The sequence below is a fragment of the Perca flavescens genome, chromosome 8 (genome assembly GCF_004354835.1).
Source record: "Perca flavescens isolate YP-PL-M2 chromosome 8, PFLA_1.0, whole genome shotgun sequence".
NCBI lineage: Eukaryota > Metazoa > Chordata > Actinopteri > Perciformes > Percidae > Perca > Perca flavescens.
The window spans coordinates 32,522,385-32,538,024 of NC_041338.1; the positions used below are offsets into that span (position 1 = coordinate 32,522,385).

At 41.6% G+C, this 15,640-nt stretch overlaps 1 protein-coding gene across 1 annotated transcript in view; it reads left to right on the top strand.

Moving 5' to 3' along the window:
- Positions 1 to 15,640, top strand: part of LOC114560172 (F-actin-capping protein subunit alpha-2) — a 37,153-nt gene that overhangs the window by 19,892 nt on the left and 1,621 nt on the right. Inside the window, exons 3-9 of the mRNA XM_028585347.1 lie at positions 3,198 to 3,249; positions 3,681 to 3,744; positions 5,125 to 5,331; positions 7,001 to 7,080; positions 9,840 to 9,918; positions 13,590 to 13,661; positions 14,013 to 14,075. Coding sequence (XP_028441148.1) covers positions 3,198 to 3,249; positions 3,681 to 3,744; positions 5,125 to 5,331; positions 7,001 to 7,080; positions 9,840 to 9,918; positions 13,590 to 13,661; positions 14,013 to 14,075 — 617 coding nt within the window. The remainder of the gene's footprint in view (positions 1 to 3,197; positions 3,250 to 3,680; positions 3,745 to 5,124; positions 5,332 to 7,000; positions 7,081 to 9,839; positions 9,919 to 13,589; positions 13,662 to 14,012; positions 14,076 to 15,640) is intronic.

The window sequence follows — 15,640 nt, forward strand, 5'->3', positions numbered from 1 at the left end:
GGTTCCCCTGCTTAAACCAGCACATGTCAAGGCCCGTCTTAAGTTTGCCAATGACCATTTGGATGATGCAGAGGAGTCATGGGAGAAAGTCATGTGGTCAGATGAGACCAAAATAGAACTTTTAGGTCATAATTCCACTAACCGTGTTTGGAGGAAGAAGAATGATGAGTACCATCCCAAGAACACCATCCCTACTGTGAAGCATAGGGGTGGTAGAATCATGCTTTGGGGGTGTTTTTCTGCACATGGGATAGGGCAACTGCACTGTATTAAGGAGAGGATGACCGGGGCCATGTATTGCGAGATTTTGGGGAACAACCTCCTTCCCTCAGTTAAAGCATTGAAGATGGGTCGAGGCTGGGTCTTCCAACATGACAATGACCCGAAGCACACAGCCAGGATAACCAAGGAGTGGCTCTGTAAGAAGCATATCAAGGTTCTGGCGTGGCGTAGCCAGTCTCCAGACCTAAACCCAATAGAGAATCTTTGGAGGGAGCTCAAACTCTGTGTTTCTCAGCGACAGCCCAGAAACCTGACTGATCTAGAGAAGATCTGTGTGGAGGAGTGGGCCAAAATCCCTCCTGCAGTGTGTGCAAACCTGGTGAAAAACTACAGGAAACGTTTGACCTCTGTACTTGCAAACAAAGGCTACTGTACCAAATATTAACATTGATTTTCTCAGGTGTTCAAATACTTATTTGCAGCTGTATCATACAAATAAATAGTTAAAAAATCATACATTGTGATTTTTTGATTTTTTTTTTTTTTAGATTATGTCTCTCACAGTGGACATGCACCTACGATGACAATTTCAGACCCCTCCATGATTTCTAAGTGGGAGAACTTGCAAAATAGCAGGGTGTTCAAATACTTATTTTCCTCACTGTATATACAATACAGTATTCCAGCATGCATTGATCTCATTTGAAACTGCCAATGAGTGTTGCCTTAAGCTGCAGACACACCGACCAGACGGCCAACCCTCGGCAGAAAAGGCAGTTGGACTGATTGGTCTCCCCGAGTTGGTCAAAAAAGTGCCTCGGAACACACCAAAGTGACGAGACGTAATACGTCTCCATAACAGCATGCGGCGCTAATCTGCAAGGTCGCCCAAAAATGAAAACCGGCAGCTGATTGGACGAACGCGTCACATGGGTTTGGTTTCTCCGGAAATTCAAAGACAGACTGTCACGGCGGCTCGTTCGGAATACGATCTCATATTGTACTAAAATAGTTCACCGAAACGTGTTTCTGAAAACATTTTAGGCGAGCTGCTGAATCTGTCTTCATTTCAGATCGACAAAGGTCAGTTTAAAAGATTTTCGTCAGATTTTGAGAGACTCTAGTCACGCTCATTCCGCTCCCCGTCTCCGGGTTAGCACTCCACCAATCAGATTGGTCATTTGAGTCCGACTGCTGGCAGTGCCCGCCCTGCTGATTATACATGTCAAATCGGCCAAAATGAAGGCCGACGGACAACGGCACGGAACACACTGTAGGATTCTCGTAGGGTACAGATTTGATCATTGGCAAATTATCAAAGATGTTTTATCAATATTAATAAAGTTATGAATATGGTTATTAATAACTTTATCAAATCGACAAACAATCAAAACGGGGCACCACCCTGCAAGTCAGGGACCAATAATCAAACTGTGGAACAGTCTCATTTCTGTGGTAATCCTTTAAAAAGGAAATAAAGGAAGGGGTGAATCCAGGCACGGACCTGATCGACCAGCAATTATTACAACAAGTACACAAATAATCACAAGCAACTGCTAATTAAGTATAATAAGATTTATTTTATATATATGTATATATATATATTATATTATATACTTTGGTCATTATAACCACTCCAGTGGCTAACAGCTGATTTTGCGATTCTATCGCAGACAGTAACTAAAACTTCATGAAAGGAGTGATTTAGCAGGTAGCAATTACAGTTATACCCAGCTACTTAGCACAACCTAATCAACCGTATAGTGATCAGTTATACATTCACAGAACAGATTAATAATCACATATGGATAAAATAAAATCCACTTTCTCCAGAAAATGGAAGTTCAGCACAAGCGCTTGTGCGCTCCCCTCAGCAGCGAAGTTGCAATGGAAGACGAGGATTTTCCTAGGATCAGGCTTTTTATAGGTTAAGACCCCCTGCAGTGTTTATGGTCCCGCTGAACCAATAGGAAGACTCGAAACTCTTGAAAGGGTGAAGACTACAATCTTGTAGTTCTTTGACTTCCTGCCAGTTGTGAGGCGTTTCCCTTCTGGCTGGCACTTTCGAGGTGTGAATTACCCCGGCTTTGGGGTTTACATGCAGGCCAAGATTCCTTTGTCTCTGAGCACATGTGTGTCCTGTATCCAGAGGTCAGTTTAATCTGAGGCCTTTTGGTTAAAATCAGGTTTAACCAGACTCTTGGTCCCCAACAACACCGAACAGACTCGAGTCACTGACCTCGCCAGACTGTCCGACGCCCGATTATCTGCTCGCTGTGTCTCAGGCTTTAGTCAAACAAAGTGACTTTAAAGAAAAAGTATGCCTTTTTTCCTTTTTAAAATTGCTTGTTAGTCTGAAGTTTATTGTTGTGAAACTAGGCATTTTGTCACAATGCTCTCTCTAAAATAGTTTTTTGCAATTGCAAAACAGGAGCTGAAATGGACAATTGTTTCTGTTCATGTGCCACTTTTCATTTGTCTGAGGCCACCTAGAAAGTAAAATGAGACTATGAGGTTTTGGCCAAATTGTAGCTCACCCTGCAGCGCCAATGATGACACCCCACTGTCAAAGTAGTGCCCCCTTGAGAGAGAGTGTATGTATGTGTTTGGCAGGGTTAAAGCCTCGTACTGCCTCGATGAATGTCGTCACCTCAGAGGAGCGCCGGCGGGCTGTCTCTCTGCCTCTTATCACAGCCAGACAGCCACGCACACTTGCACAAACACTCTAAAGTACAGGCCCCTCTCGCCACTTTGTCCCCTTTCATCTCTGTGTGATTTTACAGCCTTTTCCACTGAGCTAATTTACCATGTCTGCTTCACCCCCCCAGGCATAAATGTTGCAATGACTGACTGCAGGCAGCTTTGGCTTTTGTGTTGGTGTGTGTGTCATGGGGTTAATCTGCTGTACCTGTCTTCTTTCTCTCCTCTCCGTCTTTCTTTCCTCTCACAATCTCACCCTTTTTTTTCCTCTTCAGATGTGCGATTGCTGCTCAACAATGACAATCTTCTCAGGGAAGGTGCAGCGCAGTAAGTCTCCCATCTTGCACTATTTCCAGCTTTTGAAAAGTGTCTTTACAATTTGCAAAAAGACTTAAAAGTCTGAAGGGAAACATGGGTCACAGTTCAACAGCCAATCATCATTCTGCGTATGTTTTTTTTTTCCTTTACAATTAATAGTGCAATATTTCATCTGTAAACACAGCTGGTTGTCAGCTAATGTTTGTGCCAGCTTTGTTTACTTTTTAAAATTTGATCTGGCAGTCGATGAAAATTCAAGAAAACAATTCTCAGTCTTCAGATGTATTCTGGCTTCTGTCTACATCCATATTGCCCAAACTCTGTCAGCATATACAGTGTCCTATAGACAAACCTCTTTAAATTAAGAGGAATAAGTACATGAAGTACTAACTTTGGAGTGTATGAAGTAATATTTTGTCTCTCTCTTTCTCTCTCTGCAGTGCATTTGCACAGTACAACCTGGACCAGTTTACCCCGGTGAAAATCGAGGGCTACGAAGAACAGGTGACTTTATAGTTCATCTTTGACCTGAGGTGATGGTGGCAGTATAGAGGCTCAATGAAATGGGATGACGTCATAGGTCCAAATCTGCTGCCTGCCCCCCCTCCCCCATACTTATTGTGCTGCTGCACAATATGTATCATTTTTCAGTTGGCACTACTCAATTGATGTGTAAAAAAAAAAATATATATATATCATGCCTGCTGTTCAAAATAACACATTTATATGGGGATATCATAAAGTGTGGTTATTTATTTAAATAATAATTATAACTCCAAACACATCATTTCAGTCATGGTTGTTTATTGCTATAGCTGATGCACAATACAGAGAGTGTAACTCTAGCGGAGATAAATGTGCAGTTTATAAACTATATCCATATGGGTTTACCGCTCACGTGTGTTACTGTACATGCTATGCTGCAATACAAAACCATTAAGGCTATAGTGTTTCTTTGTACTCATTCAGCAGTAGTGCAGTACCACAATATGAGAAAAAACTATAGAAAAGTAAAACCAGACCAAACCATAGCAGTTAATCTGAAATTCAACAAAAGTAAGGGATGTTTCTCACAGAGCAGTATCAAATTAAAATTGCTATACAGTATATAACACATTTCATATAATAGGTAAAAATGGTGGATAGAAGAGCCAATAGCATCACAAAGGGACACGGAAACAGGAAAAGCAACAAGATAATTCAGTCTTCATTATTATTATTGTTGCACTAATATTTTGGTCTCGTGGGCACTAAAGCAGAAATGTGGGGAGGGGGGGATTGGATTAAAGGATCCAACTAGTCCCAGTGGGCTTCCTCTTGCTTCCACTGGAAACAAGACCACAAACACGTCTGTGCAGGTTGAAGACGGCGGTGAACGAATGCGTCTGTGTCTTCAGTAATGATTGCAGTGTCTTATGTAAAGATGTCATCATGTCCCTCTGCTCCCGCATGACGGCTTGAAATTCCCCTGTCTCATGAACACAGCAGGCCGAGCCTAGTGGGGAGGTGAAAGATGGTAGATGGAAAGTTCTGGCTGACCTCTGTGTTTGTCTTCCTTTCGTCTTCATCCCCTCCTTTTATCTTTTTGTTTTTCTCATTGCAACCGTTTAATTAATTCCTTGATTTTTCTCTCCATTTCCAAGCCTTCTGCTCTTGTTGTTCATGTTTATTTTTTACTTCTCTTCTTCTTATTGTTCATTGTACTTTGTCTATTTGTTCACTTTTTCTGCCTGCCTGCCTGTCTGTCTTTCTTTCTGGCTTGCTCTATTCCATTTCTCCATTCCCCTTTTCTTCGGATACCTCCTCTCCTGCTCTTCCACTCACTCTCCCTTTTCTTTCTCATTTTCTTTACTGCTTTCTCACTCTCTCTTCATTCCTCCCCAGGTCTTAATCACAGAGCATGGCGACCTCGGGAACGGCCGGGTCCTGGACCCCAAGAACAAGATCTCATTCAAGTTCGACCACCTGAGGAAGGAGGCCAGCGACCCGCGGCCCCATGACGTGGACAGCTCCCTGGAGGGCTGGAGGAGTGCTGTGGACTCGGCCGTCAGGGCCTACGCCAAGGAGCACTATCCCAGCGGAGTCTGCACCGTACGTCCCAGCCTGCCCCATAACCACAGTGATGCACCCACAGTCACTTAAAGTGCTCATATTATGCTTTTTGGCTTTTCCCCTTTCCTTTATTGTGTTATATATCATTTTTGTGCACGTTATAGGTTTACAAAGTGAAAAAGCCCAAAGTCCCCCCCCAAAGGGACTTACCATCTCCAACAGAAAACACTGTTCACCAACTGCTCCAAACAGCTCTACTGTAGTCCAGCCTTTACTTCAGAGACAAACGTGGTCACTTTGTAACACACGTTATAATGCTCGCCTAGCTCCTAGCGTGGCACTCCCTTATGCTCTGCTTCTGACTGGCTAGTAGTCCTTACCTAGGTACTGTCAGGGCACGCCCTCATACTCTGCTTCTGACTGGCTAGTAGTCCTTACCTAGGTACTGCACATGTGCGACTCCCAACAAAGATGGAACAGAAGTGCGATGCCTCACTCTGTAGCTAAAACAGAGAGCTCAACACACAGGGTGAAAAGAGGAGCTGCAGCAATGTGCAGTACAACAAAAATATGGTGTTTTTTGAAAATTAAACCATGTAAACCTATTCTGGTATAACCTCTAAATACAATTATGAACCTGAAAATGAGCATAATGTGAGCACTTTAAAGGAGCATCATTGTGTTTTCAATTCTGTCAGTTGGTCGAAACTTTATAAACAATTGTGATTTAGCTACCACAGTTCCATCCCAGCCTTCTCTCTAACAACATACAAATGGAATTTGATTGTTAACAAATTAGTCTCTCACACGTAACATTTTCACACCTATAGTTTGGTGGATTCAGTGCAATTGGGGGGTGTTGCATTTTTCTTTTGGTTCGGTTTGCTTTCACAATGCACTTGTTCAAACTCACCAAACACTGTAACACACGTTGTGCGATCGAGACGGTCGCTGGTCTATTGGACAGAATATCCAAAACTCGCCGACACCTCTGGTCTCAAAAATACCAAATTTATAACATCTTGGGTTTTCTGGTTTACCTTTATTGTTTCCAATATTGTAGAAGAAGGCAAAGAATGAGTAACTGACAGAGAGCGCAGTTGCTAGTGCCGAGGAGGACACGGAGGATTAAAAAAACATGATGGGCTCTTCAGAAGAGGTCATTATACTGAGAAATCCAGAGACAGTTGTGTGGAGCTGAGAGTCTTAATTCGATTTGTAGCAACTTATTTGGCAACAGCTTGAACGTAACGTTCATTAATATCCAAAAGTTATGCACTAAAGCTTCAATTTATCTCCTGGTCGTTCACAGTGAGCAAAGACAAAAAGTCCCCAAGAACAAGTACTTATTTCAACCCACGGAGTACGGCACAGGAAGTAAAGTTAGGCCAGTATTTTGAAATAGTTTCAGTCTGCTCCATAAAGCTTCTTTTGTGCTACTAACTTATTAATGCAAAGTGAGCAGTGCAGTTCTGCTGCTGACACAAAAGAGTTGTCTGTGAATTTGTTGTGTGGTTTGTCTAATGTCATGTTGTGTATATTATAGTCTGTCTACTGCAGGTCAGCATGAGCGTAACTTTGTAGCTGTTAACCACAAACCGCTGACTCAATTCATAGCTTCAGGGCCGGTGTGAAGTGGAACTTGAAAATGCCTTGAGAAGAACAGCCCCTTGCATGTGAAATCAGAATGTGTTTCTTCTCCCTTCAGATTTACGGGAAAACCATCGACGGACATCAAACCATCATCGTGTGCATCGAGTGCCATCAGTTTCAACCAAAAAACTTCTGGTATGTTTCACACAGTTACTTAATATTCAATTTGGTTTTCCATTTTGCACGACTGGGATTTGTGACATCTGATTTATAATTGGTTTTGTTCTATGGGGAAACCCATATTCACACAAAGCAGTGCACTGTTTGATTCCAGAAGAGCCTCTCCAGTTCTAGGATGGAGTAAAGATGACGGCCTAGATTTTCACTTTTACTTAAAAGCAAGATTTTCGGGTGACCGGGCAGCTCAGTTGGTAGAGCGCACACTCCTATATAGAAGTGTACTCCTCGATGCAGCGGCCGCGGGTTTGACTCCGACATGCGGCCCTTTGCTGCATGTCGTACCCCTTCTCTCTCCCCTTTCATGTCTTCCGCTGCCCTGTCAAAACAAAGGCCTTATAATCTTAAAAAATAAATAAATAAAAGAAGCAAGATTTTCATCTTTTTTTCAGAAATACCAACAGAGCTTGGAGAATTCCCAGCGATGGTTTCTGTATCAAACCACATTTTAAAAAGATGTTGAAATACTGAATAAGCTTAAAAAGCCTGAAATTCTGTTTGATATGTACAAGATGTTTTAAAGACATTACTTTAATCGCCACTTAACTCTAGAGCATTAGACTTTTGGCATCTCATAAGCGTTGCTGAGCTGTTTCTGATCGGGCTAATCTAATTGGATGAGAATGCACCAATCCTCTTTGCTGCTGGGTTTTACTGTGCTTATGGGTTGCTGGCTGTAATGATCCCAGTGCGCGTGTGTGTGCGTGGGTGTGTGTGTCCCACTGTTTACTGCCATGTTTCTGTAATAAGGAACCTGTGGGCAGATCTGTTATAACATGAGGAAATGGAACTGACATTAAAGTGCTCATTATATATTTTTTGGCTTCTCTTCCATTTCCTTTATTGTGTTGTATATCTTTTTTTTTTTGTGCACATTATAAGTTTACAAAGTGAAAAAGCCCAAAGTCCCCCAAAGGGACTTACCATCTCCAACAGAAACCACTGTTCACTAACTGCTCCAAACAGCTCTACTGTAGTCCAGCCTTTACTTCAGAGACAAACGTGGTCACTTTGTAACACACGTTATAATGCTCGCCTAGCTGCTAGTATGGCACCCCCTCAAACCAAGCTAGTTAGAGCGGAGGCCCGAAGAGTTCAGATAGTTGTAATGCCATGTCCAGGAGACAGTACAGAATTAAAACATTACGTATGAAAGACTTAATTTGTTAACATTTTTAACAACGTGCTTGTCAGGCCCTGCCCAACTCTGCTTCTGACTGGCTAGTAGTCCTTACCTAGCTACTGCGCATGTGTGGAGAGCTAAATACACAGGGTGAAAAGAAGAGCTGCAGCAATGTGCAGTACAACAAATATATTTTTTTTTTGGAAAATTAAACCATGTAAACCTATTCTGATACAACCTCTAAATAAACCTGAAAATGAGCATAATATTAGGTCTTTAAGGAACTAATTTTTCCTCTTCAATTTTTGATTCAAGTTGTATAATGTGCAGGGTTTTCCCTACCATTAGAAGTCTTAGAAGTTTTTTTGAGTTTTATTTATTTATCTGCTCTAGCTTTTCCAATGTTTTGGACCCAGATATAATAATAATATAATATATATATTATAACGATCCAAAACTATGTCAAATTGCTTCTTTTTTTCTCTTTTTTTTATTGAAAAACATAATTTTTTTTAAGGAAAGATGCCTAAACCCCTCCGCCAAAAATGCGCACCTAAGTCTTCAACAAACCCAGGGAAAACACATTGTGCACATAAAAAAAAAAAAAAAAGAATATCTAACAGCTGGAATTAAAATCTAAAATGTGTTACTTTCAACCATTTTATGGGGTCATTGTGAAACAAACGGCTTTTCTTGAAACATTAATACGTGATTAAAAAAAAAGTCTATTATATCGGATGATGCTAGCTAGAAGCAGGCATTTAATAATAGTCAAGTGATTCTAATGTATTATTTTAATGGCTATTCTCTAGGTGAACTTAAGGGGGAATGAATGAGTTCACCATGAGGAGCGCTTTAGAAATGTCTGAATTCATGCTAATACTGCCTTTGTGTTATGTGACGATGATTACTATGGATTAGTGACAAATTAAAGGAAGGTGGATGAGTAAGGTGTTGGGCCACAATGTAATAGATCCTCTTAATCGTCTGCAACTCTGCTGGAGGATTGAAACACATTTATTCCAAAAGATATTCCTCCCTTCATTTTGGGTTTTGATGATGGTGGTAGAGACTGTGTTTGCCCATGTAGTTAGTGTGAAGGCCACAACTTAATCATTTTCATGCTCTTCAAACCATTCAGTGACCCCTTATGTCTTCTATGGATGCATCTGGTTGGGTTTCTCTTCTCATTCAAGTTTTTTCTTTAATTTGTCATCTGTCTGTATATTACAATAGATAATGTTTAAGAAAATCTAAGTAGTGTGAACTTAACTGATAATGTTGAATATACCATGATACATGAGAACACCCTGTTTCTTATCTCTCTTTGGATCTTTACAAAACTCAAGATAACGTCTCGCTTCTAGATCTTCTCAACTGACAAAAGCGTGGTAAATATTTGTTTCCTGCAGCAGACATGTAGCTCGTTAGCAAGGCGGACAGCACAGTTGCAGGTTCAGTTGGGGTAGTTTTTTTTTTTTTTTTTTTTTTTTTTTTGCCAACTTCTCTAATTTTTGTCACATTGTCATACGTTATGGTATTACAAGATGCAAGGAGTGGTTAAAGTCTGGTTGTCCTCCTCCTCTCTGCACAGGAACGGACGCTGGAGGTCAGAATGGAAATTCACCGTCTCCCCCTCCACCACTCAAGTGGCAGGAATCATGAAAATCCAGGTATTTTGGTTCAATTCTTCCACTCTTTAAAGAGACGCATGTGTGTGTGTGTGTGTTGAACCGTTCCCTATCACGGAAATAGTGCACTATATAGCATGTTTGCCGTTTTGTAGTGGTGTTCGAATTCTAAAAAAGAAACCACAATGCACAGCTAAGTTGAGCATACATATGATGTACCCTTCATTTTACTCCCGTATACCACAATGCAATGCGGCCGTGTTTTCCCAGAAGAGGAGAAGCACCATGCGAAATCTGAAAAGGACTAATGGAGCGTGCTTTTATTTCTAAACAGTGGAAATGCAACATGCAGCATACATACAAACTTTTTACCATCCTCCTGAGTGCTTGGTTTGTTTCAGGAACGTATAAGAAGTATTTTTGTTTTTTTATATATATATATATATATATATATATATATATATATATATATATATATATATATATATATATATATAGTTCACTATTTAATAAACACTATAGGGAATAGTGAATGAGGGAACAGTTTTGAACACTGTGTGTGTGTGTTCAGATTCCAAGTGTTTTTCCACACATCGTCAGTCCACACCTACAGTGACTCACAAAAGTGAGTACAGCCCCTCACATTTTTGTAAATATTTCATTATATCTTTTCATAGGACAACACTGAAGAAAGGACACGTTGCTATAACTATTATAGTGTAAATGTGCTCTCCCCTCAACATAACTCTACACACAGCCATTAATGTCTAAACCGCTGGCAACAAAAGTGAGTACACCCCCAAGTGAAAATGTCCGAATTGGGCCCAATTAGCCATTTTCCCTCCCCGGTGTCATGTGAGTTGTTAGTGTTATTGTCGCTCTCACACTCTCCAATACTGGTCACTGGAAGTTCATCATGGCACCTCCTTCAGATCTTCTCTGAGGATCTGAAAAAAAAACAATTGTTGCTCCATATAAAGATGGCCTAGGACAGGGGTTTTCGATAGGTGAGGCGCGCCTCCCCTGGGGGGCGCCAAAGAGCCACAGGGGAGGCGCGACACGCAAAGAAAAAATAACTGTATGCAGCTCTATTGATATTTGTAATTGTGCGTGCCTGTATTAGTTTTAAAATGCGTTGTTTCCTTGTCCCAAGTCAACAGAAGTCCGCATTAAGGGAGGAGACGGGACCCAGCTAAAAACGTAGGAAATATGATCCTGAGTTAAAGTTCGGTTTCACCTGGTCGGGGTCCGAGGCTGCACCTCTGCCGCAGTGTGACAGAGACTGGGAGGAATGCCGATCACGCATTTATGGGTGTCTGTGGAGAGTGAGTTCCCCCAGATCTCCACTAAGGCTATGAAAGTCCTAATCCCCTTCACCTCCACCTACTTGTGTGAGTGTGGGTTTTCCACACTGACCCTGATTAAAAACAAATAACAGATCAAGGCTGCAGCTGAAGGACGACTTGCGTTTATTTCTCTCTGCAGTGCAGCCCATCATCGAACACCTCTGCGCGTCACTGTTCCCACTGACAGATGTGGCGTCGGCTGATATTGCCGGGGCTTCAGCCCCAAATGTTTTGAGTGTAGCCCCGAATGTATTTTGGAAAGTTGACTGACAAATATGAAACCAGACGTTGCTTAGTGTCCACTCTCGCTGTAAAAAGCTGTGCAGCTTCAGGTTTATAAAGGACGCCCTCTGCTGTGGACATGTGTCGCATTTGAGCTCCATGTATTTCTGTTGTAGTTTTGGTTTTCCACCCCCGATGTAGAGCAGCGTTCAGCCACTTCCCTAAACTTTGTCTCATTCTGAGACCAGAGTCCCAAACGGGGCTCTGTGTCTGTCAGGAGGTCTGAGATCTACCGTATCAGCAGAGCACTCACGTAATGCACAGCAGGCTATGGTGCAGGTGGATTAATTCTGAAATATAGTGACTTTACTTTTGTTTCAGCCTATTATAACTTAATTTTTCACAAAATATCAGGACTCCTCCAAACCTCAGAGAACACAGATGGGATGAGTTACATTTTGAATGTGCACAAAGTTTTTGACGTGAGCAGAAATCTTGCTCAAACATCTGAAATTTTACAGTCCAGGGGTTTATTAATAAATTAAAATGAATAATGTATAGTGGAGGTTATTTCCTCAACAAAATAGGCAAAAGAGAAAGTAAGAGTAAATGATGCCTAAGCTACGTGTGTGCTGTCTCAGATGTAATTAGAAAAGCTGATCTACAGGAGAATAAACAGATGAATGCAATGCAGAATGCCTGAGAGCCTTACTGCAATATATTCCATTATGTTTTTATAGTTGGATTGTATCTGTTTCCCCTTACATAAAGATGTTACCAGCATATTGATCCAGAAAAAGGTAGGAATAGGTGCATACAAATTCACCAGAATGCAGGAAATGAAGTGTTTAATGCTCCAAGTTGTGTTGACTTGTGGATAGGCCCACTGATTTTATGATGAATGATTTTAAAAGTAGTCTCAATTAGGCCTGCCTGAAGTTGGAAATGATTTGCTGTTGCAAAGAATCTTCTATGAATGCACTTTTCAAAATTGTAGAATTAAAATGTCTTCAAATACAATATAAAAAAAAATATTTACATACATACGTTACTGAAACTCATCATTGCCTGGATAACACAAAAGATGGCATTTACTGCAGAGGCGTGTGTGGGTTAGGGCAGGCGGACGGGATTTTGGGGGAGGGGGGAGGCTCGCGTTCACCCAATCTAAAAACCCCTGGCCTAGGCTATAAGAAGATTGCCAACACCCTGAAACTGAGCTGCAGCACGGTGGCCAAGACCGTACGGTGGTTTAACAGGACAGAACTCTCCACTCAGAACTCGCCATGGTCGACCAAAGAAGTTGAGCGCACGTGCACAGTGTCATATCAAGAGGTCGTACGAGTGCTGCCAGCATTGCTCCCAAGGTTGTAGGGGTGGGGGGGTCAGCCCGTCAGTGCTCAGACCATATGCCGCACACTGCATCACATTGGTCTGCATGGCTGTCGTCCCAGAAGGAAGCCTCTTCTAAAGCCCGCAAACCGTTTCCTGAAGACACGCAGACTAAGGACATGGATTACTGGAACCATGTCCTGTGGTCTGATGAGACCAAGATTAACTTATTTGGTTCAGATGGTGTCAAGCGTGTGCGGTGGCAACCAGGTGAGGAGTACAAAGACAAGCTTGTCTCTTGCCTTACTACTTTACATTGTAGCAACGTGTCCTTTCTTCAGTGTTGTCCCATGAAAAGATATAATGAAATATTTACAAAAATGTGAGGGGTGTGGCCGGGTTAGCTCAGTTGGTAGAGCAGGCGCACATATATAGAGGTTTATTCCTCGCCACAGAAGGTCCAGGGTTCAAGTCCGACCCGTGACAATTTCCTGCATGTCCCCCCCTCTCTCCCCTTTCATATCTAGGTGTCCTATCCATTAAAGGTGGAAATGCCCAAAAACTATCATACTTGTCACACTCTTTTTTTACACATTTCCGGTGGTTACTGGTACCTAATTTGCCAGTCTGTCACCTTGATATTACTGCTTTAGTATCTTCTGGAGTGTTTTTTTATAGACCCCCTTGGGATTTCATTGTCACCCACACCGCTTGTATTGCTCCTTTTCTACATTTCTTTTTTTATTGTTTTTAGATTTGCAGAATGAATTTGATGGAGCCAATAAAGAGAAACTAACACTTTAATTGTTCCAGGTCCATTACTATGAAGATGGCAACGTTCAGCTGGTGAGCCACAAAGAGGTCCAGGAGTCCATGTCAGTTTCTGTGAGTATAACCAAGCACTTTTTTTTTTGTATGTGCACCTAGACAGACGAGGAAATGTGACGTGCTGTGACCAGAGCTCAAACTACAGAGACCCGGACCTCAAATATAGGCTACAGCAGTCAGCACATTCCATTCAAGTCATCTCAGATATGGCTGTATATATATTTCTTACTATTAGTCTTGTTCATTCATGGTGATTGTACCTCTATAATCAGATCCGTCCCGACCATCCCAGTTCTGGTTTTACATTGAAATGCTGTTTTGATTTACTGACAACTCCCTGTGGATGTGTGTTTTCCTAATTATTTATCTTCTTTTGAAATTAATTGTGTATGTTTTGTCATCTTTTAGAGTGAGGCTTTAACTGCAAAGGAGTTTGTTAAGATCATGGAGGCTGCAGAGAATGACTATCAGGTATGTAAAGATGAAAATCCGATATTCTGTGAAATATGCGGATAACGGGCTGGTTGTTGTGGGAAAATACGTCGCCGTACGTGAAAAGGATTGAAGGTTCCCACTCTTTCACACACCGAAACTTTGTTTTACTGATTTATTGATCAAATGTTTTTTTTTATGTACGAGGTGCAATTGGCTAAAAATGAGAACTCGCGAAGAGCTCATGTTGTACTCTTGTCAGGATCAAATAATAAAATCCTTTTTATTTTCACACTGAAAACATCCATCACAGGATGTTCCTCATGATGTCAAGTTTTTAGGCTAAGACAAATGGAAAGCGGAATCATACTAAGGAATTTGGATGTTGTATTTAACCCTTGTGTTGTCCTCAGGTAAAATTTGAACCTTTTTATCAGAAGTAACAAAAACATTTTACAAAGTGTCAAAACATAGAAAAAAACCCGCCAAAACTGCTGGGAATTTTGATCCGAAAGGACAAGTTCATGGTCGACGGGAAGACAACACAAGGGTTAAATAGAGGAATGTGCACGTTCGTGGCCATCCACTCATTTGAAGGAAAAAAAGGATACATAAATTGTGATATTTAAACTTTATTTTACTATATCTGTCTAATATTTTTTTCTACTACTGTGGGCTAACAGTTAACATAGAAACGATCGACATACATTTAAATGCCCCCTGTAAATACACAGTATTACATGGCTATGCTGCCCCGCTGGTAGAGGAAGTCTTTTACAACTTGACCTACTTTCGCTTAAGTACGGTGCAGTAAAGTCAATCAGATGTCCGTGATCTGCGTAACGACAGTACAGTTGGGACGTTTGCCTTCGACAGAGCGACAGTAATAACCTAACATACCATCATTACGGAGTTTAAACTACATTCTTGGTTATGTTTGCACTGAATAACGCATTCAATAAACAGAAACGTAACTCTTGCAGCGCACATGAACCGATGCGTAATATTAGCTCACACGTAAAATAGCACCCTCGTGAATTAGCCTACTGTTGCTAACTAGAGTCTGGATCAGGCCGAATCTTTCTGTCTGAGCCCGGCCTGCGTCGGACAGAGCCGTAACCGTACCCGGCCCGTGCCTGACAGGCATTAAGATATTTGTGTCCGAGCCCGACACAGTTAAAATCAATTTTCTTTTTTTTCCCCCATACTAATGACACATGTAGGCTACGTTTTTGTGTGGAAAGTTTTTATTAAGCAATTGTAGTAGGGCATTGGGAAATGTCAACAGGCACACGGGGCAACAAGCGCAACTTAATAAGCTGTTCAAATGTTCAACGTGTTAACCTCTCCTGATCGCTTCGTTTCCAACCGTGATCAGAAAACCAGCGTAGACTGGTTACCTCCAGGGCCCACGTTATATCTACATCACGTCTGCTTCCTCTTTCTCTATCTCTCTTCTGCCCACTTACCACTCACACACACACACACACACTGAGCTCTCTTAAAGCACGACCCGAACCCGACCATCATTCCTAAATATCTGTCCGAACCCGTCGGGTACTGTCGGGACCCGTCGGCCTCGGGTCGCGTATCCATGCCTTAGT